The following is a 27,306-nucleotide window of genomic DNA, read 5'->3' as shown; positions in this document are numbered from 1 at the left end:
AGCCCTAGAAGCCCTAGAAGCCCTAGAAGCCCTAGAAGCCCTAGAAGCCCTAGAAGCCCTAGAAGCCCTAGAAGCCCTAGAAGCCCTAGAAGCCCTAGAAGCCCTAGAAGCCCTAGAAGCCCTAGAAGCCCTAGAAGCCCTAGAAGCCCTAGAAGCCCTAGAAGCCCTAGAAGCCCTAGAAGCCCTAGAAGCCCTAGAAGCCCTAGAAGCCCTAGAAGCCCTAGAAGCCCTAGAAGCCCTAGAAGCCCTAGAAGCCCTAGAAGCCCTAGAAGCCCTAGAAGCCCTAGAAGCCCTAGAAGCCCTAGAAGCCCTAGAAGCCCTAGAAGCCCTAGAAGCCCTAGAAGCCCTAGAAGCCCTAGAAGCCCTAGAAGCCCTAGAAGCCCTAGAAGCCCTAGAAGCCCTAGAAGCCCTAGAAGCCCTAGAAGCCCTAGAAGCCCTAGAAGCCCTAGAAGCCCTAGAAGCCCTAGAAGCCCTAGAAGCCCTAGAAGCCCTAGAAGCCCTAGAAGCCCTAGAAGCCCTAGAAGCCCTAGAAGCCCTAGAAGCCCTACGGTCGTGTCACTTCTCTTTATTACGTCATACCCCCTCCTCGTTCGATCCACCCACCCACCCTATGTCAAGTTCATATATATAGGCCCTTTCTTTTCCAGTCCCCAAATCACTATTTGCCATTATTTTTCAAAGAACACTAGGTTTGATTATATTACTGCTCATGCTCGGTGACATTTTCAATATTCATTACCTATTGACACATAAAACTCCCACTTCCATCAACTGGTCCCTGACAATTCTTACCTTTCTTAGGCAGAAAACTGCGCAACATCAGTCTTTTTCACACTAGCATGCACCATTGCTTGAACATGATTTGGGGAATATACACTACTTTGTCTTCTTACGACTTTTTGGAAGTCTTAACTTTGAACAATCAAATCAGAATTGTCTTCATCAACTGACTAACATTTTCCTTTCGCAAAACTTGTACTTTCCATTTCTAAGCACAATAATGAGCATTTGCGTAACCCTTTAGTGTGCAAAACAACTTGCACGTATACAAAAGTGAAACGGTTTTCGGTATCATTTGTCATAAATTGCATACCTTCGTACAGATTACCACTGGTTTGGGCAAAATAAAGAGTGTGGCTGGATCGCTAACGAATTTCTGTACTGATTAGCCCTTATTTCAGCGAGATGTGCACAGTAGATTTTGAGTTAAACAAAGTCAGTATAGGAAGGGGGACTTTCGTTTTGCTTGAGTATTGTTACATTCACAGTTTTATTTGAGAAAACTAAAATAATATCAGGGAAGATTGGGCTTGGGAAGAGTGACTCCTCGCAATGAAATCCTAACAGAGGTACCGTATTTCAAACAAAATATTACCCGTTGGGAGGTTTTTATAAAGTTAAAGCAGCTCCCTCCCCCGCCCGCCAAAAAAATAATGGAAAAACAGCGAATTAATTACGCGTGCATATTATTTGTGCCACTGTAACCAAGTAAAAACAAATTTCTCAACGCTTTAAGGGTGCTACAGTCGAGAAAATAAATCTTTCCAGACTTCAAAAGTCCAGTGAGTTATAGCCATGGTCAGTGAATGGTTGGAATTTGGATTGTGATGCTCTAGTGAGTTCTTTGTGTTTACGATCCATAGAAATACGCTCCGTTTTTTTTCTTCAAATCAGTCAACCGCTTGACAACAGCAACGACAGCGCCGGGTGCCCTCACTTCACATCTATTGCAGTGCCAGCATCGTCGTGTTGACTACGACTTCCTTTGATGAAGGGAAAACCCGTTGTATACAGAGACCGTAAGTTCCGTTTTGATTATGATTGGGAAGGTTTTTCTTCTATTTCGAGCTCAATTGTTATGATCTCAATATTTGGCATGTCAGGATCCGCATTGACAGATTAAACTTCATGGTGGTAACATACTTTAGTATTTATTGTCATGACAGTTGAGAAAATAAACCCTTTTAAGGCTTCAAAAAGTATAAGGTCAGAAATAGCCTTGATCAGTGAATGGTTGGAATTTTGATTAAGATGCTCGAGTTGGATCTTTGTGTCAGGATCCGTATTTGATAGAAATACGCTCCATGATTTTGAATCAGTCACCCACATGACAACAGCAACATCAACATCAACGCGAATGCCTTCAGTTCACAGCTATTGCCGTGCCATCCTCGTCGTGTTGACTGCGACTTCCTTGCTAAAGAAAGAACGTGTTGCACACACAGTAAGATTTGTCTTTGCGCAATTTCCAACTGTCTTTCGTTTGTCAATAACGCGGTGACGACATAAAGAAAACCTGTGAAAAAACGTCTGATTATGAAAGGGTATTTTTTTTTAAATAGTTTTTTCATCTATTTCAAGCTTGATGGTCATTACCCTAATTGTGCATGATCCGCGTTGATAGATTAAACTTTAGGCCAAAAAAATAAATAGTCGGTCTCTGGTCAGTGCACGCGTCGATTTTAATCATGCGCGTCAACCCTTTTTTTCTTCTTCAAATTGTCCGCGGTAGCTACAACAGCGCCCTCTAGTGCCAAAACTTTTTAAATTTTTGTACCAAGGAGTGGGGAAACCGCACCAAGGTAAATGATGGAGGGTACCAAGGCAAATTATGGAGGACACCAATGTATATGAGGACAAAAAAAGCAAAAAATGGTACCCACCTTGTCTGTACAATCCATGCTTAAAAAAAAAAAAAAAAAAAAAAAAAAAAAACATGTCGCCGCATCAATTCCGAACTTGGGTCTGACCAGAGAGACCGACTATTTTTTTTTGGGGGGGGGGGGGGCTTATGGTGACCCTTGTTTGGAAGAAATTGATGGCAGCAAAAATTCCGTTGTGTCCTCACACACTTTAAGCTTATTCTTAACTTTATTCATATCATTCGTACATTTATTGATACATTCGTAATGATCCGGCATGATAATGAACTGTTAACACTAAAACTAACTACATCTGTATACGAAATTTGTACGAATAATGAACGAATATCAAAAATACTATACGAATATCCAGAATAAGTTCCGAATACAAGAATCAACCAAAAATTAAAAATTGTTCCCCAAATTAAAAATTGTTCCCCAATCATCCGGCATTTTAAAAATGTCCAAAATTGTCGGAGCGCTTCCCGGTCTTAAACGATCTTTCACCAAACAAACAGAATCATCCCGAGGCAGCTGACCGAGGCAGCCCCAATTTACTCAAGAATTGCTATTCGCAGCGCTACGGCTTAAAAATCGGAAATGTGTTAACCTAGCATTAGTGGCCACTTCAATCAGAATTCGGTTGCACAACAGTTTATTGCGTATAAAAACACATACACCTATCTTTTACTGGACAAAGATGCCGTAGAAAAGTCGTGTCTATAACAGTGACGTCGTCATGACGTCATCATGAGTCATGTGACGTGGGCATTGTAAGGCCCTGCATTGAAAGAACTGTACAAATACGATTGGCTTGATGCTAGGGATGTACATGTACTTGTATAGGGATGTGTCACCATGGGCGTCGCCAGGTTTTTTTTTCTAGAGGGGGCAATTCACGTTTATCCCCAAATTCCCTACAATTGCCAGCATTTTCCCGATTCATCATGTTTTCGAGGGTGGGCAGAGACATTTGCCCCCCCCCCCCCCCCCCCCATTAAGTGTAATGTTTTTAAGTAATTCTTGATGATGCACCTTTGTTTTCAAGGGTCTTTGGTGCCTCTAGTTTTTATGCTAAAATGCAAAATTCCATATTTAGGAGAAAAAGTGTGATGTCATACCAGGCAGAAACCTCAATGTTGCAATCACGGCAACAGCGCCCTCAGTTGTCTGGAAAAGTATGGACAATTTTTAAATGTTTACAGAAGTGCATTTCCGAGTAAAATTAACAAAAAAGGATACCATTAGTTGACCTACACTTAAGAAGATTGGAAAGTAGCACAAAATACGTTGCTTAAAATATGCACTTCATTAACCGTAAGAGTAATTTGGTTTTTTTTTATCAATTTTCTTGCTTTCTTACTGATCTGATTCGAGAAAACATTAAAGGTTTTCCGTAAGTACTATACGTGTGCCCTATCTACTCCATTCAGAATGATTTTAATCAACGTGCAATTTACTATTTCTAAATGATGTGCTGTCCGCGCTCCGTGTGTTAATTCTTCTTGCCTCTCGCCCCTCCGCCGAGTAGAGCTTTCTCTAGCCCCATGACCGGGCCTTCCACGCCGATGGACAGTACGAAGGCCGCCGCGTAGGCAAGCACCACATTGGCGAGGAACATGATTACCTTTCAAAAAACAAAAACAAAGGCCTCGGTTAGAGAAAAAAATTAAGTTCCAATGAAAATCTGATGCAATGCACTCTTCAGTTGCGGTTGTTTGAAAAAAAAAACCCAGAAATGTTTATGTGCGGGTTGTAACATGACGTCATAAGTATGTAATTAAACAAAGGTTGTGGGTTGAGTCCTGGCGGGGTCATGGTGCGTGTGCCCTTGGGCAAGTCACTTTGTCACTCATTGCTTCTCTCCACCCAGGAGTAAATGGGTACCTGTGAGGGCAGAGATGGTTAAGTGATTGGTTTAGCTTGCTTGCGCCTAACAGGCAGCATCGAGCTGTATACTCCCCAGGGAGCTGAGATGGTATTTGGAATGTTTAATTGGCCCAATGATCAGGGGTAATAATAATACTGTAAGCGCTGTGATTTAGTTTACTAAAAAGGGCGTTCTTAAATGCCGATTATTATTATTATTATTATTATTATTATTATTAAAGCGCAACTAAAAATCAGGGAGAAAAGACTTTTCAGCTCCTGATTGCACGTTCATTTCAAAATTTCATTGAATAATGAGCAGGTATAAGACGCTCATTCGGGAATCGGGAGACGCTTACCCATTGCATGTAGGTGAAGTGATACAGAGCCTTGGCACTCGTGTAGATGGTGTACATAATGATGGGATGTAGAAGATAAGCACCGAAGGTGATGCGACTCAACGGTGTCCAGAAGCCCCAGCTGAGGATAGCATTGACGGGACCTAGCAGGGGCACAAATAAATGTCCGTCAGCAAAACTATCGTTCCAAAGGAGTACTGTGAGTTCTTTTCAAAAGTTACAAAACGGACAGAAACAGAAACTCGGATCCGGATCGAATCCGAGCCTGGACTTTTAAAGAGTCAATCTATTTGGCTTACCTCCATAACCCACTAGACAGGAGAACGCCACCCATCCGACGGCCATTACAAATGCGGGTCGCGCAAACACATTATACAGCACTGCAGCATACAGCGGAAATGTCCCTACCAATTCATTTCTGTAAATTCCGTACACGACTGACATGGCAACAGCCGTAGACAAAAACCACATGACAAGGTTGAGACCCTGCAGGGAAACAAGCAGTATGTGATTAGCACAGGTTAGGTTGGATTTGGTTTGACTTAGTTGGGTTGAGTAGGTTAAATTAGAGTCGAGTCGGGACGGGTTGAGTTGGGTGGGGTATAGGGTACAAGGGCGTTGCCAAGGTATAACCCGGGCGGCATGGGCGTGTTAGTAGGAGCTGTATTTTACAGTGAGGTCGCGTAATTTTATTTCTGGTGATGAAAGGTGTACTGTGTTTTTTCCCTGGACGCCCGCGGTTTCCGTAAAAAAACATCAAGTGGTGGTGGGGGAAGGGGGGGGGGTGGGGGGAATAAACACCATGTTAAATATCAGACAATAGGTGGCGCTATTTACTTTCTACTGCAAATAGCGATTAAAAAGGGCTTGGTAAAAAAAAATAAACAGAAATCGTAAAAAGTCACTTTTTCGTTAAATCTCGCTATGGTAATCTGTAGAACTGTACTTTTCTTCGTGGTTGGGTTGGGTTGGGATGGGATGGGATGGGTTGGGTTGGGTTGGGTTGGGTTGGGTTGGGTTGGGTTGGGTTGGGTTGGGTTGGGTTGGGTTGGGTTGGGTTGGGTTGGGTTGGGTTGGGTTGAGTTGAGTTAGATTGGGTTGGGTTGGGTTGGGTTGGGTTGGGTTGAGTTGAGTTGGGTTGGGTTGGGTTGGGTTGGGTTGGGTTGGGTTGGGTTGGGTTGGGTTGGGTTGGGTTGGGTTGGATTGGATTGGGTTGGGTTGGGTTGGGTTGGGTTGGGTTGGGTTGGGTTGGGTTGGGTTGGGTTGGGTTGGGTTGGGTTGGGTTGGGTTGGGTTGGGTTGGGTTGGGTTGGGTTGGGTTGGGTTGGGTTGGGTTGTGGTTGGGTTGGGTTGGGTTGGGTTGGGTTGGGTTGGGTTGGGTTGGGTTGGGAGTTGAGTTGGGTTGGGTTGGGTTGGGTTGGGTTGGGTTGGGTTGGATTGGATTGGGTTGGGTTGGGTTGGGTTGGGTTGGGTTGGGTTGGGTTGGGTTGGGTTGGGTTGGGTTGGGTTGGGTTGGGTTGGGTTGGGTTGGGTTGAGCTGGGTTGGGTTTGGTTGGGTTGTGGTTGGGTTGGGTTGGGTTGGGTTGGGTTGGGTTGGGTTGGGTTGGGTTGGGTTGGGTTGGGTTGGGTTGGGTTGGGTTGGGTTGAGTTGAGTTGAGTTGAGTTAGGTTGATTTAATGGGGTAGGTTAATAAGTTGAGTTGGGTGGGTCGAGTCACTTAGGTTTGGCTGGAAGGTTTTGTAATAAGAACCGTACCTTGCTCATTTTAAACGGTTTCCCTTGCACCTTGTAGAAGATGTATCCAAACACGATGCCGACCAAATAGGCTGGTATCCGGCAATATGGCTTGCCGTATATGATGTCCACTGAAGCGCTACCGTACACAACAACAGTGTTGTTGTTGTAAGCACTAAAGTTGGAAAAACAATCAGGTATTGTGATCTCATTTTTTGAAGTACCCTGCATTTACCACAACCTCATCCCCAGGGTGTCGAGCAGTACGCGCCCACCACCAGCTGCTCTTCTCAACCTGATATTGGATGATTTGAATGTGCAAGATTTTTGAACACGTATGCAAATGAGGAATAGTCTGGTGCCTGCCTGTGCTTTACATTTGCGTTTGTTTTTGTATGCGGTGTCTGGGGTAAAAACAGAATCAATTCATCGTAGCGCGAGCATGGCTTGAGTCATAAAACACGATTTTATTTTAATCAAACTGCTCCGATCTTATCGAGACAACATGCAGTATCACATTTCATATTAATATGAACAAATTGGAAAGAAAATAGACCTGAGACGTAATGACGTAATGGTTTTGTTTACATATGCGCTTTTCTATGGGAGTGAAGTCGGGACGCCAGATAAAGTGGGGACCGTCTACCACATAGGAAAGCGCACATGTAAACAAAGCGTGACGTAATTACGTCTTAGGCCTATTAAAATGTTCGAGAAGGCATGGACGAATGATCGCGAAAACACGTACTGCACGTTGTGAATAACAACACCAAGTACACGATACAAATCCGTTTATGGCCAATTGCGGTATCGAATCAGAATACAGGAAGAAAGTTTTTTTATCCAGGGCTTACTATTTGAAACGTTGTTGGAAATAAAGTAAGCACTGGGGAAGATGTTTGCATTTACCACTGAATATGTTTCCTGTCATTTCATTATGAAGAAATTATCATGATTAAATACAGCCAAATTAAGAGGACAAAAACCTGAGTAAATGCACAATTTAGCTACAAGGCGTTAAAGGGTAGGGCCATTAATAAACATTGCCTTTTTTGGGGAGATGATTGTTTAATTACATAGAGCAACTTACGGGAAGAGACCAACTCCTGCCCCGTAATAAGCAGCGATGTACGCAGTGACGCCAAATGACGCAAGGCATAGTGTCATTATCAAGCCCATTCCCCACTTGGCGTTTCTTAACAAAAGAAAAAAAACACAGGTATAGATTAACTGTACAGATAATATTCACTCAAGTATAAGATCAGTCAGATTACAATTAAAAGTATAGAGGCCTGCAGAAATCTATAAGTTAAAGAGAATGTAAACGCCATAATTCTACTTTGGTGCATGTGCATTCAGATACGAATTAGTCTTACATAACATGTCTTGTTTCAAAGTGAGCATGCAACACATAGAGGTTAAGGAAATGAACAACACTGGTCAAAATCCTTCAATAATTTTGACTGTTTCCTATTCGCCTCTAGAAATTGTCCAATATCATTAATACCAATGCATGGTGTTATTTATTGTATTACAATTTGTAATTATTTTGTTTTATTTGTAATGCTGTCGTTTCTTTGCTATATCCAGCGAGTTTTGCCGGCATGTATTTGCACTTCCTTTTAACCAATCCTTTTTTCCTGTAACTTTTGTCACGTTTAATGGAATTATGTGTAATTATGTCATTGTATTTTGTTATCAAATTTGTAAAGTGACTCTTTACAATAATAATCCTGGTATAGTGCGTTACGCGGATCGCAATATGGGCTGTGCTACACGGGACAGTTTGCTGCCATTCTAGTTTACTTCTACCGTACAGAGATAACTACTCACTTGTACAGCAGGTAGATGATGACGGGGCTGATGACGAAAAATTGCATGTCGTTAGCAAGATACCACGACCATCCCATGCACTGCACATATAAGACAAAAACAAAATAAATAGCCGTAGATAATCACGTACTTCTACCGGGTATACTAAGAATCTTTTTTCAGTAAAATTTACAGAAACTGTTTACCTATAATATTAGCAATGTTTGGGGTTTAATTTTTGTTTAATCTCTCATCCCACTTCAACTGAAGCTCGGCATAGGTTACTGCTTATATTTGGTTGCAGCATTCAAGCTTTCGCTACATACCTGGAGATCCAAATCGCCTGGGAAGGGATACAGGTTGTTGATATACAACAAATTGGTCCACCAGTATTTGCGGCAGGCGTTGGCAGCCCCTTCGAACAAAAAGTGCTTGCCCGGTCCCTGGCCGAAATGAATCGCTAGGCTGGCCCATATAGCTATAGAAACCATGTAGGCCGGAGTGATACGGATGAAGCGATGGAGATAGAAGAGAAACCAGTTCAGTCTACCGTTGGCTTTCTGGAGATGCTTCAACGTCAGGTACGTCAGAAGGAGACCGCTAGTATCAAATGAAGAAACGATAATAAATGTACTCTTCGAAAGGATCGGCAATAACCCTCGACTCAGTAAAGCTGGATGCCAGTTTGCTAGTTTTCAATGTTAATCCCCCGCCCGATTCCCTTCCCCTATTCAAAATGGGGAAGGATTAAAGTATAGTATCGTGCGCTTTTTGCTCAATGTTTTTTTTTTTCAAATTGAAAGGTACTTGCAGCTGATAGATTGCGAGGGAGAAACGCAACGTTTTGATTGTCTTCCTGAAATTTAAGAAAAAAAAGGTGTCTTTCCTCTGATAAGAAAGCGTTGGGGTGTGCCCCCCCCCCACCCCGTTAATCTGCCGTTTTGTCCCTAACGAACTTTCCGTAAAATGCTTACTTTGGCTAATAACGTTTTGTTGATTCCTTTGAAAGGTTTGTAAACAAAAAAAGGCAATTTTTTTCTTATACTACACCTTAGGAAGAAAAAGGTGTCGACGGAAACGCCGGCGTTGACGACGGCCGAGAATAAGAACGACTTGGTCAGCGTAGTAAACATGTAACGGAGATCATCTGCGTGGCAGAAAGACATGACACACGACACACGACAGCAGGTTAAAAAATGATTTCAAGGAACAGGGGCGGATCCAGAAATTTTTGCGGGGGCGGGGTTTCATCGGCAAACAAATCTGAAATGTAGACATGTTTTTTTCTCCGGACACTTGGCCTCTGTAAAATTGAAAGGGGGGGGGGGGGGAGGGAACCATTCTTTTAATGGGGACGCTGTTAACACTATATCGCGGAATAATGTACATATACCCCCTAACCAACCTGGCTCTGTACATATTTTAACAAAGGCGGACATTATTACTAACAAAAAACATATTGGGTGTCAGAGCAGGGGTGGGGTTTCGCATATTTTTTCATTATGTTCTATGGGGAAACAAGTATTTTTGACAGAGCTTGGGGGTTGAACCCCCCCCCCCCCCGGATCTGCGCCTGAGGAATGATGACAAATCCTTGAAATAAGACAGTGCCAAGTTCCCCCCTCCTGCTGAAAATGCCACTGAAATAAGATGTTTGACGCAGTTGATTAAGACCGAGTAATTTTTACCAGTTCATCCATAGCTTAGCACAGACATCTTGATGAGCCCAGAAAATGCTGTAAAGCATCAGGGATGCATAGTGTTTATCAATGAACATGGATGTTTAGGAATCGGGCGTACTGTTTAGCTTCTTATAAACGTGTTTACAAAGTAATAGCAAGATGGTGTTTTGATCGCTAAACACTATTGTTTAGAGAGTAGGGAATTTCCCTTAGAGTTATGAACTTTTCTCTTTTTTAAATCAAGTACCAGGCCTCGTGACTTTGTTAAGTAATATTAGCGGACTCACCATAATAACCGATCATGAAAGAAAAAGTGTGCCCGAGGATAACCCACCACATGCTGAGCACACGGATGCCATTCAGAGCGCCAAGATTTCCAGCCGTCGGTTCTGTGTTCAAAATCTTCGAGCCGTTGTGGATGGAAGAAAAGCCCATCATGATATTGTCTAGAAGACCTGTTCAGAAATATAATACGGCTGGTTATGAAGGCTAGCGGTAAATGTTTTCCCACAGGAGGCCGAATTCACCTTTCAATCATGGGTTGTGAGATTCAGATTTAGGAAAAAAACTAATAAATAAAAGGCAGATTCTAAGTTTGGGAGTTTATTTCTGTCTCCTACCAAAGGCCTTCACATTTTGCTTCGCAGCTTTCTCATCCCGTGATCGAACCTCCTTGGAGCAAGAGTTGATCTCCTTTGAGTCTGCAACATCGCCCTCAACGTCCACGAACCCATTGTTGTGGTGGGATGTATGGCCATTAGCTTCCAGGTCTTTCTTCACAAAAACACTTGCCGTTCCATGGCTGCCAAACTGCAGTTCAATGTCAGCCTGGAATTACAAGTAGATGAAGCGGAATTTGCCACCGTTTAATGCTGTAATGCTTTGCACGAACCAATACCATATAATTGGGTTTGGGTAAGGGGGAAAAATAGCGTGTGAAATCGCTAGTGAAGGGTCAATCCATGGATGATTACATTTTCCAGCAATGCGATGTTTTCCTTGAGGACGTTCCCCTCATGCATGCCACTTTGAGATATTTGTTTTCTTCACCATTTTCTACAGAATCACGCGGCAACTCTTAACAATTCCGTTGGGTTAAACGGCATTTTCTGTTTACATTTCACACACAAAGTTATGAGTGTCTTGTATCAACCCTGATAAGCAAAGCATTTGCGGCACGACGACCACGAACTACATGTTCATCGGTTCATTAATTTGTATAGTCGCTATACGCCATAACTGACGCCACTTCAAATGATTTCGTAAAAACATTATATGTCGTACCTTTTGAAGAGAATTCTCGTCCGATTGTCCATCGACCCTCTTCTCCACACTAACCGCTACTTTGGCCAAATTGGCCTGGATTCTTTGACGAATCATGACGTGATAAACCGTTCCCATAGTTACCAGCAACAGGAAAACGCACAATATACATCTAAACAGGAAAGAAGATTGACCAATTTTATATACAAGTTAATTTGCAGTTATTTATTTGCTCGTAATTGGTCTAAGGATTTACTTCGTGCTCTGAATATTTAAGGAAAAAAAACACTTACACTGTGACAACTGCCCATGGTTCCCATGGGTAGGGCCCCACGCAGGATACACCTATGTACGGTCCAATAACTAAACAGAGTCAATAAAAAAGAAAAGACAAATCTTGAAGTGCGTCATAAAACGCTACTTTGTGTTTACTGTTGCATTTTAATTGCACCGTGCGCCGCACTGAACGCCAACAGTAAAAGTGCAATTCTCATGCTGTGGTCCGACAGATTCACGGTAGATTTCTAAAAGCTTTTACAAAGCATGAACGCAAAATTTCATTTTTAATACATCTAAAATATAGAAAATGATGTTCGCTTAAAACTCGTTGGGGTAAACTAAGGTGAACAGCATCTCCCTCCCCAGGCAAATTTGATCCCAACTTTACTTTATACAAAAATTTAACATTGAAAATACAACTTCAAAACGACAATAGACTTCAAGCGAGATCAAGCGCATACATTCGGCGTTACGAATATCTCAAAGCCGCACACTTTTTTCACAGTATTAAATACTGACACGACATCAACACTACAAACGAAGTACTCAGGTACACAGGGAAATTTAAAAAGATATCCTTACATGGAACAGGTTGAAAGAGATGTTGGAGATCATCTACTGAGCAATTAGCTGGAAAGCATAGTCCAATCACAGCGTAATTGTCCGGCTGAGGAATAAAGATACAAACCTCATTACAAACACACTTCTTGAACAATCTTTGGCCTCTTACCCTTTTCTTCAGTAAAATGGGTTTCAAAACCTTAGTTTTTTGTCAGGTTCGGCTTTACGAGACTTATAGTCCTGTTGAATTAGATTACTCAAAATTGAACCACGGCCTGATCCAGAAACTTTTATTTGGTAAGGTCGGGAAATCAACATTTGCTTCAAAATTATTTTGAAACTTTATGAAACTAAATACGGATGCGAAACCAGGTTTTCAACACCACCTCTTAAAGCGATCCCCCACTGTTTGTTTGATTTTTAGATACAGGCCTACCTGTGGCATGCAGAACGTTTCTGTTAAAATTGTGATATAGGTTTATTATTCACATCCCTGTCGCATTGTTGTGGCTTCACACTCGAAAAGAAAGGCATCAACATATAAACGCTGACGTTTTAAGTACAATTTCAAAGTCCCGATTTAGGTTCGTAGTGCATATATTTCAACGCATTACACTGCTTTGAATTTAATTATTCAATACTCATTTCAAATCCAAGTTTTGAAAAGGAACACATTGAACGTACATCGACGGGATAAGCGAGGTCGCAGTACTGCGTCTCGTACGGGGCGTCTGGATTCCACTCCTTGACCGACTGACACATCTCCACATTACCAAGTTTCACGATATTCCAGTCATAAAGTACATCCTCGCTAATTAATTCGCCGTCGGAGCTTATCACTGTGAAGAAATTATATCGTATTGGGACTCAATTAGTACGGGTGACAGGTGATGGAGTTGTGCATTTGATGGTACAAGCTTGGCATTTGGCACACGGTCAAAGAATGTCATGAGAAGGATATGTGGCTATACTCAGAAACAATAGTCCAGATAGACACGCTATCTCAAAAATTAAGTGACGCATTGAATTGAATTCTAGCCAGATGATTGGTCATGAAAAAAAGATCAAAAAAAGAAGATTGAGACAAAATATTTTTTTCTCTCCTTCGACAGTGTCTTGTGTCAATACGGAGAACAACTTGACGATACGCTGCAGTCGCAGTCCAGACAGAACATTTGCCTCACTTTTGCACAGAACCAATAATCCAGGTGGACACGCTATCTTTAAAATTAAGTGACGCATTGAATTGAATTCTGGCCAGATGATTGGTCATAAAAAAATGGACAATCAAGAAAAATTGTTTCTACAGCGTTCCATTTCACTAGAAACACATCTATTCATATGGCCCTGATAACAGAATAAATTTAAAGGCTTTCTTCGTTGTAAATAAAAAAAATGCGCTGAATTTTTTCCTTATTCTGGATCTATCTTAAAAAGGAAAAAATATATATCTTTTTTCTTTTTATACTCACTTTGACGGGCGTATGGAAGACCATTACTCGCATCTTCAAAGAACTGCAGTGTGTTGTTGAGGCAATTGGCAGACACATTCCTCCAGGCCTGGATACCGACAAACTGCCGCAGCTCCTTGCCTACTGCCTCCGCCATCTCCTCCAAGTCGATCTGGCCTGGTTCCTGCGGGTCCCACAGTCCAAGGTCCTGCAGCAGTTTAAGGCCATCTTGCCGCAGTCTGGTCATGGCCAATGTTGGGGCGTTCCCTGCTCCGGCATGATCGACCACTGAGCGCAGTAAATCACGGACCTTCTGAAAGAAATAACCATTCTGTAAATCAGCAGCGGGTACAAACTGGGCATTACCAAGTTCCTCTATTCCCTGGGGCCTGTCCTGTGCTGCGCAAGACGCACGACGGGAACTCAATACCAGAAACAGTACAAAAACTGCCCAAGTCAAGTGAAATTGGGTCATTGTTTGGCTTAAAATGCGTCTCTTATGCCAAATTTTTATATTACGCCCAGGAACGTCTTTTTCGAACTGTGTGCAGATTTCAACTGTTGCTGATAAATCGAACAACATCCATGGACTTTGTTCTCATAAAAATTATATCTACTGAATTAATTTGTCTTGTCGATTAATGTCATCGTTATCCTGATATATCTCTCATTTAAACATGGTTTTTATATTTACGCCTAGGCGTCTAATCGTAAAGCATGTTTGTTTTCATTAACATCAAATCAACAGCAAATCAACAGTTACGTTAATATTTAGGGCTGCCATAGACAGAACGAGAGATATATCGTTAAAGTATTCATGATTAACTCATTATTTTAAGGAAATACAGTTTATTAGTCGCGAAAACAAATTCGCAGACCTAGTTTTGGTGGCACATCTAAGATGTGTGCATTTCTTCGCTGGTTCAAGAGGTCCAGCCTGTGTTGGATCAAACCCGGTAGCACCGATGACTTGGCCATTTACACGCTAACATTATTTGACCAGCTTTAAGTTCCCAGTTACTATTTTTAACTTTTGCCGGGCAGATATGGCCTATCCAGTAACGCCAATGAATGTGTTTAATCAGGGTCATTGTAAAGATAGACTAGTTGCATGAAATTACTACCAGTGAACGACCATTCTGATTTCTGGCTATTGAATAGACTATACGCACACGGCTCTCGGGACCAGCCCCCCCCCCCCCCCCCCCATATCAAGCAAGACCACTAGCAAAATGTTGTAGCGCCACCCAGTGTCGAGCAAGTAGACAATTGACCTAATTTTCAATATAATACAAGTCAGGTTTTCTCTCTTCGACAAATTCGAAACTTCGAATTCATGTTCTTTTGGTCTTTATGTAGACAATCCTAACATGATCCAATCTTTTATTATCTGTTCTATCAAACTTTACTCTAATTTTTATCGACCAATGACGTGCAACTTAAAATTGAGCCTCAAAGTTTCAACCAATGATGTGTACCGATATAACGCCGATACAAAAACACTGGTAACCAACGCGACCGGCCCACTGCACATACATAATGGACCCAGAGTACCAGTCAGTATGTAGGACTTGCAGAACGCCTAACTTTCTAAAAATCTAAGTTGTAGTTTTCAGTGAAAAATCACCTAGGGCCTATCCATAGTTAAAGTTTCTCTCTCGGTTTTACAGCCTGCAGCTTATCAAGCATTGATGTGCAGAATTGAGGTATTTTTCAGTTAATTATGCTTGTCAATGTCATTGATCAATGTCATGCTTGTCCTCTTTAGGCCCTGTACTGTCATGACTGTCATGACTGTCATGACTGTAGAGTGTAGGCAGCCGGGGCCTTAATGCATGTAATGTGCAGAAAGAAAACATGCAAAAAATGTTCAGGTCGACTTGACTCACTCTGTTAGTCTTTATTCTATAATTATTTTATTTTGCACCTGAAACTGAAGGCTTTGAAATTGAAGCCAAGTGTTTTCAAATTCAATTTGCATCCAACCTTGGCTTTGCCTTTGGCAGAAATAACAACATGCTTAACAACATGCTTAACAACATCACGGCAGCTATAAAACACGCAAGACTCTATCGACAACGTATCAAATTTACAGTTTCACGTCAATATGCACCATCTTGTTCAGGGGGCAAAAAGAACGTGTCTTGCTAGACACAGGCGCATTATGGAATGACCGCATGATGACTTTGTAGCACAAAATTTCCCATTGATGCTACATAGCAACGCATGTAAAATTGTCCTGTTGGCAAGATGGCGCATGATGAAACACCTTATTGGCCATGCACCCAAGTACCAACCAGAAGCCATGGTGTTTGTGCCTAGCTCAATGAGTTTGGGACCATGTCATGCCACTCAAAATTTGGTGGTTGAACTGGTTGTTTCATGCGCCAGTCTTATTTCATATTATCAGTAGGCCTAGTATTGCATGTTTTATTGAGTGTCCCAAATTGTCGGACTAGCCTCAGGCAGCACTGATATTCTAAAGAGACATTTTGTTGAAATATGCACATTGATGAATAGAAAACAATTGAGAAATGAACACTTTTTGTCTTTCAGACCTGACTGCTGTGATAATTTACCTTAACCACTTTCACATTTACCTCAGGGACAGGGGCCTACAACTTGAAATTGTGCATCTTTAAAACCCAAGAATATTGATACACGGTAAAGCCTAAAGGATGGGCTTATCAACAACACCTTTGTGGGCCCTACATATACCTAGATGGCATTCCCAATGCTCAAAGTTTATGCCTTCTTTTAATATACAGAAACACTAAGAATCCAGTTTCTTTACACAAGCCCATTCATCATGGATGACAAGAAGACAGGAGAGGACCAAACATCCTCAGGAACTCTGCAGGCGATGAACACCATTGTAAAAAATGACCTAGAAAGTGAGTAAATGTACACAACTTCAATTGCTTAGTGTTTTCAGAGGGCTACAACAAATCAGCTGTTTAACATTCTAATCTAAAATGACTGGTACAAAAAAAATTAATTAATAAGGACTCAATGATTAGTGTCCCTCAATTAAAAGTATTGGACTTTTTTTGCTCTGATGTTTATTCAAAACGCTTGCAATATGCTCTTTATTAAAAAAAAAAGAACCTGTGCTGCTCTAGATCTGGGGCTCTACCAAATATTTTTTGTGTGTGGATTTCCCCTTCCTTAAATGTCAACCCTGCTTGTTTTTTTAAAACCTCCCTGAATTAATTGATTTGCAACAGTTGTTTTTAGTTTCAAAGATCAAATAAGTTTTTACTGATTTATTTTATAAATATTACAAAAATGAAAGGACAATCGTCTAACTGATTTTTTTTGGAAGCACACTAAGAATTAAACATATTAATAGTTAATATTGTGAAACTGGTCATTCATTTTGTTTTGCTTTCATTTAGTTAAATACGACCCTCTCCATTTAATGTTTTTGTAGTTGATACACCTGCCCCATAAAACCCCAAAGCATACTGAAAAAGATAAGATTATTTTTTTTTCTGAAATGGTTAAACTGCAACACAAATATTGAATAACTCTGTGTGCTTGAACAACTTCATGCTTGTGCACATGCACATGACATTCTATTTACACCATCGATTAATGACAAGAGTGTGATTATGTGGAAGATAGTCAGTCTGTAAATGTTCCTCACCCAGATTGAACCCCCTCCCAAGTGCCCCCTGCGGGCCCCCCCCCCCCTTCAACAAAATAAAAAGAAATTGAAAATAGTGGCCTAGTTGATAACAATCAAGATACTTTATTTGAGCGATGTATTTGTGCAGATATCAGTGTCAAGAATTCTGAGGATCCTGCTCTGAAGAAAAAAGATTCTTCCTCCAAGGAGATGGACACCCAACTTGACATTCTTCAGTTTCAGAACAAATTCTATGAATGTATCGAGGAACTGAAAATACGCAGGGTGTGTATTCAAAACTAGAAATAATTTTCAAATTTGAAATTCTGGGCAGTAATCAAATCTATCATTCAATGGGTCCATGTTATAAATTATCCACAGTAAAATATGTACGACATCAATAACATCAGACACCTGAAGCTGAAACTGCTGTAACATTGAAGCTTAGGCTCACAACATCACACGATTAGAAATGGCATTTAGCATAAGATTAAAAAAAAAAATCTTTGCCATGCAGTTTGGAAATTTAAAAAAAAAAATTAAAGTGGACACAAGATTGCATTGAGGGGATTATTTTATAATAAAAAGCAATGATCTGGGAGAAAGTCATGGAGTGAATGTTTGTTATAGTTGAAGACTCATAAAAAAAATGCAAGTAGGAGTATTATTATAAATACATGCAAGTAGGGGTATTATTGTATGCAGTAAAGTCATTTTGAAATCCTGTACACAGAACAAATAGTTTTGATACATGTACCTTTTGTGGGTTCATCATTTGTGTGATATTTCCGACTGAATAAAACAAGATAAATTGCCAGGCATTGATGATTTATTGTGTTTCATTTCATTAGGTTACTGATGCAGAGAATGAGGACAAGATCAACCAGCTGGTCTCCACCCAGCATGACCACCAGAGAGACATTGTAAGAAGTAAAAAGAGACATATTAACAGGCAAACTGCAGGAAACTAACTTTGGGAAGAACATGTTTCCTACAATTTATTGAAATTCCCCAGAACACAAAGTTCAAGTTTGCTTGAAACAAGTTGCATAAAAATTGCCCCCAGTGACATATGACCCTAATTCCTTGGCAAAGCTCAGTGTGAACATGGCTAGCAGGAAAAATGAGAACATTTCAAGTGAATCTGCACAAACCAGTGAAAAAGAGCAGCTGGTTTAAAGAATGAGTCTGCTCAAAATTAATTACACATGCCCATTGCAGGAAGAAAATTAATTCACAAGCAGAAAATGGGCCCAGTCAGTAAAAGGCCTATGTCTGTGCATACATACATACACAGCGTCACTAAAGAGGTTGTGGGGGTGTAGAGCCTCCATTATTCCTCCTGTTGCATCCTATTGAAAGATGGTGTTCAGCCTTCCCTCCCCCTCCACCTCCCCCCCCCCAAAAAAAAAAGGTCAGGAGAACCCATTCAAGGCTACATTGTATGCCTGGCAATTTGTCAAAAAATTCCCAGTATGAAGCTATCATGTTTTGAAGGCCTGATCATCAGTGTTCAGATAAACAAAGCGTTAAAGCCCTTGTTATCATCAGGTATGCATACTTCATTTACTTAAATGATAGATGCAAACAGTATTTAGCAAAGATATCTACGCTTATCTGGGTTAGGTTGGTCAGCATTATCATGCCAGGTTTTTGGATTTCTTGAGCCCATATAATCCCAAGGTAATCCCTTAAATTAAGGTGGGGTACCCAATTTTTTCTCAGAAATTTTTACTGTGTCAGTGTTGTTTGTATCAGAACAAACATTCCTTTTTGTAACCTATCATATGGATAATTTAAGGAAATGGATTTATCATTAAGTGTGCACACATGATAAGCTCATATGAAATGTATTATGTAATTATGCAAGCTGGAGTGCAGATAAGACCAAGCTTTATGTACATTTAGTCATCATCTCCTCCCTTAAAGCCAGGACTATTACATTTACTTTAGAATTATCTTTCCTATTTGGTGTATAGTTCATAAAAACAAAAATCACCATAGAGAGTGCAGTGCAGGGGTTTTTATGCTCCAGTCTATCCAGTATGAATCGCTTGTTGCTTAAACAAACCTAGGGAGGAACTGATAAAAATTCCAATTTCTTCTGTTAAAAATCAATGATAAAAGCTATTAAAAAAAGGCAAATTCCGTATGATCTGTCCATTTCCTGAGGGCTCCTTTCAATTGCTGTGTAATTTTATACTTGAACTTGTTTGATATGTCTGTAGAAAGAAGAAATTTCCAAGAACACTTCTTTATCTGAGAAGCATTCCCAGGAGCTGAGTGAGCTGAAGCGACAACATGAGGAGAAAATCCACCAGCTTCAGGCAGAAAAGGTACGACACCGAAGCAATAATTACAAATTTACAGTACAAGCTGTATCTCTAGCAGCCCAACAAAGATTGACAGGTTGTGGATTCAGAAAAAAAAAATCACTCTTTTCACACACAAGCCAAATTAAATACTCGCCAGCTAATATTGTTTTAAGAACTTTTAGGCTCATAGATTATGTAAAAACTCACACTCCCCCCCCCCCCAAAAAAAATAACTAAAAATAATGTTACTTTGCTGAGGTGTCTCACTGGAATCATTACGTAAATCGTGAAAAATGGCACCCAATGCAAAATTGAGCAGCTTGGCAAAAAAGTTGTTTAACACTCAAAATAGTTGTTTGTGTTGTATTGTTAGCTGGACGTAAATCCTCCAGGTATTACATTCAGATTAGAGGTATCAATCCAGAATGAAGATTGTAGAGGGCGCTATGCAGTTACAATGCATGCAGAGTTGGGATTGAGTTGCAACTGGGTTTCTTCCTGATTAGTGTAAGGTTTGATACAAATGGGTGCAAAACAGCCACCATGCCAATATTTTCATTAAAGAAATGTAAAGATGGAAATTTTAAACCTAATTTAAATGTAATGTACATCATTACAAACATCAAAAACAAAAACAAAACTACAAAATGATCATGATTTACTTTATTTTTCTGTAAGAGAATATCTAATAGTCTCAAGCATCCTGTGAAATCAAGGCATTTCTTGTGCTGTTATTAAAAAAAAAAATGAAATTTCTGTGTCAATTTCCCACAATGGTCAGCTAAATAACCATCTTTGGAAAAATCTGATTTTTGTTGTCAAATAGCCCACTGCCCCTAATTCACCAAGTTTAGCTATAGTCCACATTTTGTTTGCAATTGATCGCATATCTGTGAATGGGTGCAAGTCGGCTACTATAGTTCCCTGACCTGACAATTATAAATTGCTGCACTTCATCTGAAGTAGGTCAGGGAACCAGACTAAAAAAAAATTCCAAGCAAATCCATCCATTTCTGAAAATTGTAGCAAAAGCAAATTTGTAATATTAGGCCAATAGCCTAACTTCCTCATGAAAGAAAAACAAGTGACACGTACATTAAAGTTTACTGAGCCCAATAAATCTTGCTGTAATTTCAAATGCTTTTTACATGAGATCAAAAAAGACTCTATCCATAGATGCTCGCCTTTACATTGCCCTTAACCACACTTCGGGGGCAAGTTTAGTCGAGGATTACTTCAAATTCCTTCTTCCGGCCAGCTATATCCACTGATCCTGAGATCAAACAATCCATGGGACAAACTCTGGGATTTAGCGCATAAGACCCAATGATAGAAAAGGATTTGGGTGTTAATATCTTTAGCATGGACATCGATCTTGTTCTGGGGCACATCGAGTACATGTGTTAGCACTAGCATGCTATTCATTTCCCTTAGACTTCCAAAGGCTTGTGGATTACGTTCAGTTAATCGGAGAGCCATTGAAAAACAATTTCCCTTATACTAAATGATATGGATAGTCTTTCATCATGATCCTGCTTTGGAGTTTCTCCTCTAAAAGAAATATTCCTGATGAGTTTGGAAACCTTTGTTTTAAATATTACAAACAGTACTGCACAGTTTGACTGAGGGATGAAGATTGTGTAAGTGCACTGATTTAAGCAAGTACAAGTGTTTTGTTCTCTCCATTTTGTTGGCAGACTAAGCTTGCATTGGCTGCAGACACTTGGGAGAAGGAGATGAAAGAAGTCAAGGATGACATCAGATCTCTTCAGGTAAATATGAATTTAACAGTGGGTTTAATTTTGCTATCAAAACTATGAAATATCTTGGAAACCTCCTGTAAGCAATACACTTTCTTTTTTTCAGTAATTGCATTTCTCAGTTTAATTACAATGGATCACATAAGAAATATAGATTTCCTGGGCCTATGTGACTCAAAGGTACCGCGAAATATGTAACATAAGCATTTGCTGTAATGTTTAGAGAAATGGATGGAATAGGGAGTTAGTATTTCATAGCAATTATTGTTACACTAGTACTGACCTGTTTAATTTTTGTGTTCATGGATGCTGGAAAAACCAAGGAAACAAAATGCTGTTCTTGTAGAATTGACATCAATGCTATCTACTTCTTCCCTAATCCATTAGTGTCAGTTATATGGTAATAAGGGTGTGTTGATTAATTGACTAAGTCAACACCCAGTGGTGTCCCATTGACACCTCTTCAGAAGCAATCTGTCTGAGTATAGGACATTAATTACTCTTATCAGTTTGTGGTAAACCACAATCCTTCATAGCCACCTGTTTGAGTGTTGAATGATCTTTTCAGTGATAAGAACTAATTGAAGAGGTCCTAAGTTTGCTCAGTAGGGTAGGGTCCAAAGGACTCCAATGGAAACTGGAAATTGAAAATGCTCCTTCTTATATCTTTACAGCTCACCAAGTACTCTCTGGAGAAGACAATCAAGGATCAAGACCAGCGGCTGCAGATGCAGGGTTCTGCTCGCTCCTCCCACCTGTCTAAGATGACCGAGTTGGAAGCACTGGGTCAAGATGTTAGCAAACAGTGTAGTGTGGTAGCAGAGCATCTCAAAAGGCTTGAGGTTAATGGTAGGTTCAAGATATGTCTGCATTGTGTTCCACTTTATTGAATGTTCATACTTTATGTGCATACGTTTACAAGTGTCAAGCCAAGCAGCAGCAGCAGAACTGGGGGGGGGGGGGATCGATGGGGCCATTGGGCTCATACTTTTTCAGAAAACTACCTCGGGGGAATGTATATTCATGCATTGCAGTTGCCATGGCAAAGGTGGCAGTACCTGGGGGGAGGTGTAACATTCATAAAAAAAAACATAGAAAAATGCACCTCCTATCAACGCCCCCCCCCCCAGCTTTTTCAAATTTACAATGGCCATCCTGAACAGGCAGTGCTTTGCCCCACCCCCTACTTTCAAAACTGTTCCACTGCCACTGACACATGTGCAACATGTATCGTAGATCAGGTCAATTTCCCAAATAGGCCCCTCTCTCTCTTGCACACACACCCAGCCTGCCCTTACATGTATCCCCTTTCCTTCCTATCCCCATCACATATTTCACTTTTAATTTGTTATAAGAAGATTAAAAAAAAGGGAAGTTTGCTTCACGCAAAAAAGGGCAGCAAACAAGAAAAGGAATGATAAAAGAATGATTTAGCATAATAAATAAAGCCTCAAGCAGAAGAATTTCTTAAGTAACCTCGAAAATTTATATTTAATACTGGAAATGAAAATGATAGACCAAGGATTTTTTAGAAAGAGTAAATTAGACAACAAGTGAATAAGTCTCCTTGCAACAGTTCATTCAATTTCAACGTATACATTTGATCAACTATACTCCTGCCTTTAATCAAAGTTATATATTTTGCCTATTTAACCTGCCAACTTTCCAAAACGCATCAATTCATATGCATCCTGCAATTCGAGTACCCTTGAAGTTTTGCTTGTCAATTAACCCGGATGTTATTCTCTTTAACAGTTAAAGAGGCTCAAAAGCTGCACGGTAAACTCGCTTTCATGGACCAGCACCAGACCTGCACCAGCGATTCCCTAAAGGCAGACCTGCAGAGGAAGATGGAGGAGATTGTCTGCCTGAAAGCTCAACTTGATGAAAAACCAAACCAGGAAGTGAATGAATTCAAGTCAGTGCAGAGCAAACACAAGCAGACAGAGAAACTTCTAAAACAGGTGTGTTTTGGAACAGCGAGGTACTTGAGAAGTCAATTACAAATCAATCATAGGTCATCCAGTCCCATGTCAACTCACAATCTGTTTAAATAATGTGTCCAAGACATTCCTTTGTTATTGTTTTAAACCTGCAGTGTTGCATATGAGTAGACTTGTGGCAGGACTTGTGATGTACTTGTGACTTTGTACTTTGACCACATCACTGGATTTGTATAAGAGTCAGATACTTCTACTGATAAAGTGATATTCTCTGCAGTTATGGTGGCATAGCAAAGGGGGCTCAATTAATAAAAAAACAACCACAAGAGAAAAAATAAAATGAAGGGTAGCTGCCCATCTTACTAGCGCACTAGCTTGCAACTATTATGTGGACATCGCTTAAAAGTCGGCCCACAACAAGTAATTAATTAGTCAATTTCAACTATTTGTTCTGAGTAGTGTGTGCAATTTCTGAACTGCAGCGCACCATTTAAAACCACTATCTAAAACTGTATAAAGGCCTACAAAAACAAATAACCAAATTTATTTGTTACAGGACGTTATATTCCTTTAAATTTCGTTCGGAAGAGAAAATTCAATTTTGAAAAAGCATGTTATATCCCATTTTTGAAACAAGAAGCTGGCCGTTTCTGAAATCCTATGTTCATCTTCATTTCTTGCTTCAATGTCCCCCCCCCCCCCCACCCTTGAATAATTTCTCATGACCCAACTGCTGTGTTGAGCCTGGTGAAGCTTAAAGCGCTGTTTTGTATGCAGGGCAATTGCTCAGACACACTTGTCAATTTGTGGGACAAATATCAGACCTACAATGAAGTCCCTGGTTTATATATTTGAGCTCACTGTTAGTGTTCTGTGTATAATTAACTTTTCTCTAAACATTGGCAAGCAAATTTATTATAAAACAATTCATGAGTAGCTTGAGCTTGTCTGTTATCCCATTAGATTCTTCGTTATTTTTGTGAAAAGTATTTTCCGTGAAAAGTATGTTCAGATGCTTTGCACAAAAAGATATTGGCATTTAATGAACAGAGGGAAGTCAACAAAATCAAGGAGGATGAAATCAGGAACAAATCTCAAATCTTTTCATTAATTGTTAATACATTTCTTCATTACCTGTTACAGGATATTCTAAACATTATGTTCTATTTCTTATGACTTATTACTCGTTTCCATATTTCTTAATACAGAAAGAAAACACTTGTAAACAACTGTCAGAACATCTTGAGGAGGCAAGATCAGCAAACCAGGTAATGTGAGTCAGCTTAGAAGTAGGGACTCAAGTAACGGGGGATACAAAAAAACATCTTTGTTACTTATTACAACAGTTCATTTGAAAAACAGGTCACCTAATTTGGGACTGTTGGTATTTTGATTATTTTTGATCGGTAATGTTAATATACATTTAGTAGAATTGTACTGTGGTGTGTTTCTGCAGTGATAGGCATGGGTCTCAAGTAACATTAGGGGGGGGCGGAAATGAATCCATTTTTGTGAGCATTTTGACTTGTAATCCCTAAGTTCAACCATGCTGTCTCATCTTCCAGAACTTGCTGGAGTCTTTGGCAAGGTCCCAGCAGCTTTCCCAGAGACACCTAGCCTCAAGTAACCAAAATGCGGATCGTGCCTCTTCCTTGGCCATGGATGTCAAGAAGCTTGAAAGTGAGCTTTGTCAACTCAAGGATGACCTGTGTACAAAGGAAAGAGAGATACAAACAGAGCATCTGAGAAATGAGGACTTGACCACCAAGCTTCAAATTCAGGTTTGTCTTAAGATATGAAATTTTGAGAAACAAGGTGGCATAGAAAACCTCATAGGTTTTAATCATTGTATTCCGATTGAAATAGTTAAGACACACCATCTACAAATGTATATATATTTCCCTTCTAAACTTACAGCTTTACATAATCAATTCCCAATATTTAGATCTTTACTTCGGAATGGGCAGTCCACTGATAGATAATATATATATATTTCACATAATAGCTGCATTTTTTGGCCATTGTTTCAAGTGTCTTTAATTTGTTTTTCTACATAATTTATGCCACCGTGTTTTGCCATTGATACATTGTAGGAGGAATCATTGAGAATGCAATTATCAAGTCAACTACAGGAGAACAAGTCACTTCTGGAAGCTCAGGAAACTCTTGAAGGGCTGAACATAAGCTGGTCAAAAAAAAATAGTGAAATGGGTGAAATCATCAGAGAACTCAAGGTATGCCTTGTTTTTAGGTCAAGATTGTAAAAGTGATTCCTGAAATAAAGCGATGAGAAGAAAATGCTCATTAGGTCTCTGTGATTATGGATTGGAATAGCCCAGTGAGATTAGCTTGTGTGACATTTCTGGTCCATTGTTTCTCACAAATTGAAGAACTATGGTTAAATTCATTAATGAATCCCAAAATAATAAACTGTGCACCGAATACATTAAACCAAATTATTTTTTGTTTCAGGAGAAGATAAGCAAATTTGAAATAAAAGAAGAAACTAAGGAGACCAAAAGCACAAATACCGACCCGAAGCTGTGGCAAGAAAAGGAAACTGCTGAACAAAAATCAACTCCAGAGGAACCTGACAAAGCAGATAATGAAACAGTAGCAACACAAGAGTTGAAAGACGTCGATACAGCTGATAACGGGGATCTGCCGAAAAATGCCGATAATGAGGTCAGCAAGACACCTGAGGACACAAGCTGTGATCAAGTCAATATGCAAATTGAAACATCCACAACAGAGCGGGTTCCATCCTCTGCACAGTGTGGGCAACTGGAATTAACTATTTCCATCAAGGATGATGCACCAAGCCCCAGTCAATCAGAAGGCAAACAATCAATTATTGGGGAAGTTCTACTGATACACGACAATCCAGACACTCATATGGAAGCAGCAGAGATCTCACCTTCAGATGCTAAGTTAACCACAGGCATTGGTTCAGAACCAAAACTTGAATTAAATGCAGGGAGAGTGATAGAAGTTGCTGCTAAACAAGAAAGTCACAATGAAACAGAAACGAGTATGCAGAATCCTGAAATGCCTTGTGGCAATTCCAACAAAAAGGAACTTCAGCTTTCGGACAACACCGTAATAGCTGCACTTGAGGCCAACACGAGTGTAGCAAGTCAAGAGATAATCACGAACACAGGTGTTTCACAAGAGGGAGTTTCTCAAGTTTGCCCACATGAGGCTAACAAGACCGAAATACGCACTGATGAAGCTTTAAAGGCGGTCAACATAGTAGATTCGACCAAAATGCCAACTAATCTACCAGACTTAGAAGTTAATCAAGTAGTGCTTCCGAAAGCATCAACGCAGAAATTATCGCCAGAAGACAACAGTCACCAAGGTGGGCTGGACGATTCATCAAATGTCCTACATAATCAACCTAAAGAGAAGGACATTACCCAACAAGGTTTGGATGAGAAAATCCTCACAAAATCAGAAGATGCTAATGAGATTATGCAGCAGACAGAAGACCAGCCTTTGCAGCAAACAAGCATCAAACGCAGGCAAGTCTCTCAAGACGTGACTCGCAGGCAACCTGTCACAAACCTTGGTAGAGTTAATATCACAAATCCTCTTACATCTAAACGTACTTCGATCTTTGACCAAGCATCTAAGATTCAGTCTCCTCCAACAAGTTATTTGAATGAAGCTTCGAAATTTGGGACAAGGTCGTCCTATGTCCTCCCTGGTTTCCCTCTGCTTGCTGCCCAGCCACGATATGGAGTCACTCCCCAAACCAAGCTACCATCCAACATGCCTCCCAGAAACACCTTGCCTGGAAAGACAGACAACATCCCAGAATCTACTGACATTAGTATGAACGAAATTCTACTTCCAGCAAAATACCAGGATCGCAGCAATCCCTCTGGCAAGTGTTCGTCAACGAAAGAGACAGAAGGCAGTCAGGAGTGGCCAAATTTTGCTGAGGAGTTCGAGTCAGCATCAGGACCCAGCTCTGTTCCGTTGGTAAGTTTCTGTGGCCTAT

At 40.3% G+C, this 27,306-nt stretch overlaps 1 protein-coding gene and 1 pseudogene across 1 annotated transcript; one reads left to right on the top strand and one right to left on the bottom strand.

Moving 5' to 3' along the window:
* Window positions 1-1,684: 1,684 nt before the first annotated feature.
* On the top strand, window positions 1,685-27,306 carry LOC119724991 (annotated as a pseudogene).
* LOC119724992 (O-acyltransferase like protein-like) lies at window positions 3,828-14,211 on the bottom strand. The gene is made up of 15 exons (XM_038196357.1): window positions 13,673-14,211; window positions 12,885-13,039; window positions 12,222-12,306; window positions 11,654-11,723; window positions 11,382-11,532; window positions 10,718-10,925; window positions 10,385-10,552; window positions 9,466-9,562; window positions 8,742-9,015; window positions 8,437-8,516; window positions 7,694-7,798; window positions 6,625-6,778; window positions 5,170-5,356; window positions 4,871-5,013; window positions 3,828-4,269 (listed from the first exon to the last, which is right to left on the bottom strand). Exons 1-15 carry the CDS (start codon window positions 14,124-14,126, stop codon window positions 4,138-4,140), a joined length of 2,463 nt encoding a protein of 820 aa, XP_038052285.1. The 5' UTR covers window positions 14,127-14,211; the 3' UTR covers window positions 3,828-4,137.

Source organism: Patiria miniata, unplaced genomic scaffold (genome assembly GCF_015706575.1).
Source record: "Patiria miniata isolate m_02_andy unplaced genomic scaffold, ASM1570657v1 HiC_scaffold_18, whole genome shotgun sequence".
In the NCBI taxonomy this organism is placed as follows: Eukaryota; Metazoa; Echinodermata; class Asteroidea; order Valvatida; family Asterinidae; genus Patiria; species Patiria miniata.
The sequence above is the reverse complement of the archived record's forward strand: the minus strand, read 5'-3'. Positions and strand labels throughout refer to the sequence as shown.

Coding starts and splice junctions, on each gene's coding strand:
- LOC119724992 (XM_038196357.1), bottom strand. CDS start 14,126: ATGACCCAATTTCACTTGACTTGGGCAGTTTTTGTACTGTTTCTGGTA. Junction 8,517..8,741: donor CAGGCGATTTGGATCTCCAG/GTATGTAGCGAA, acceptor TTATATGTGCAG/TGCATGGGATGGTCGTGGTA. Junction 5,014..5,169: donor CTGTCTAGTGGGTTATGGAG/GTAAGCCAAATA, acceptor TGCCCCTGCTAG/GTCCCGTCAATGCTATCCTC.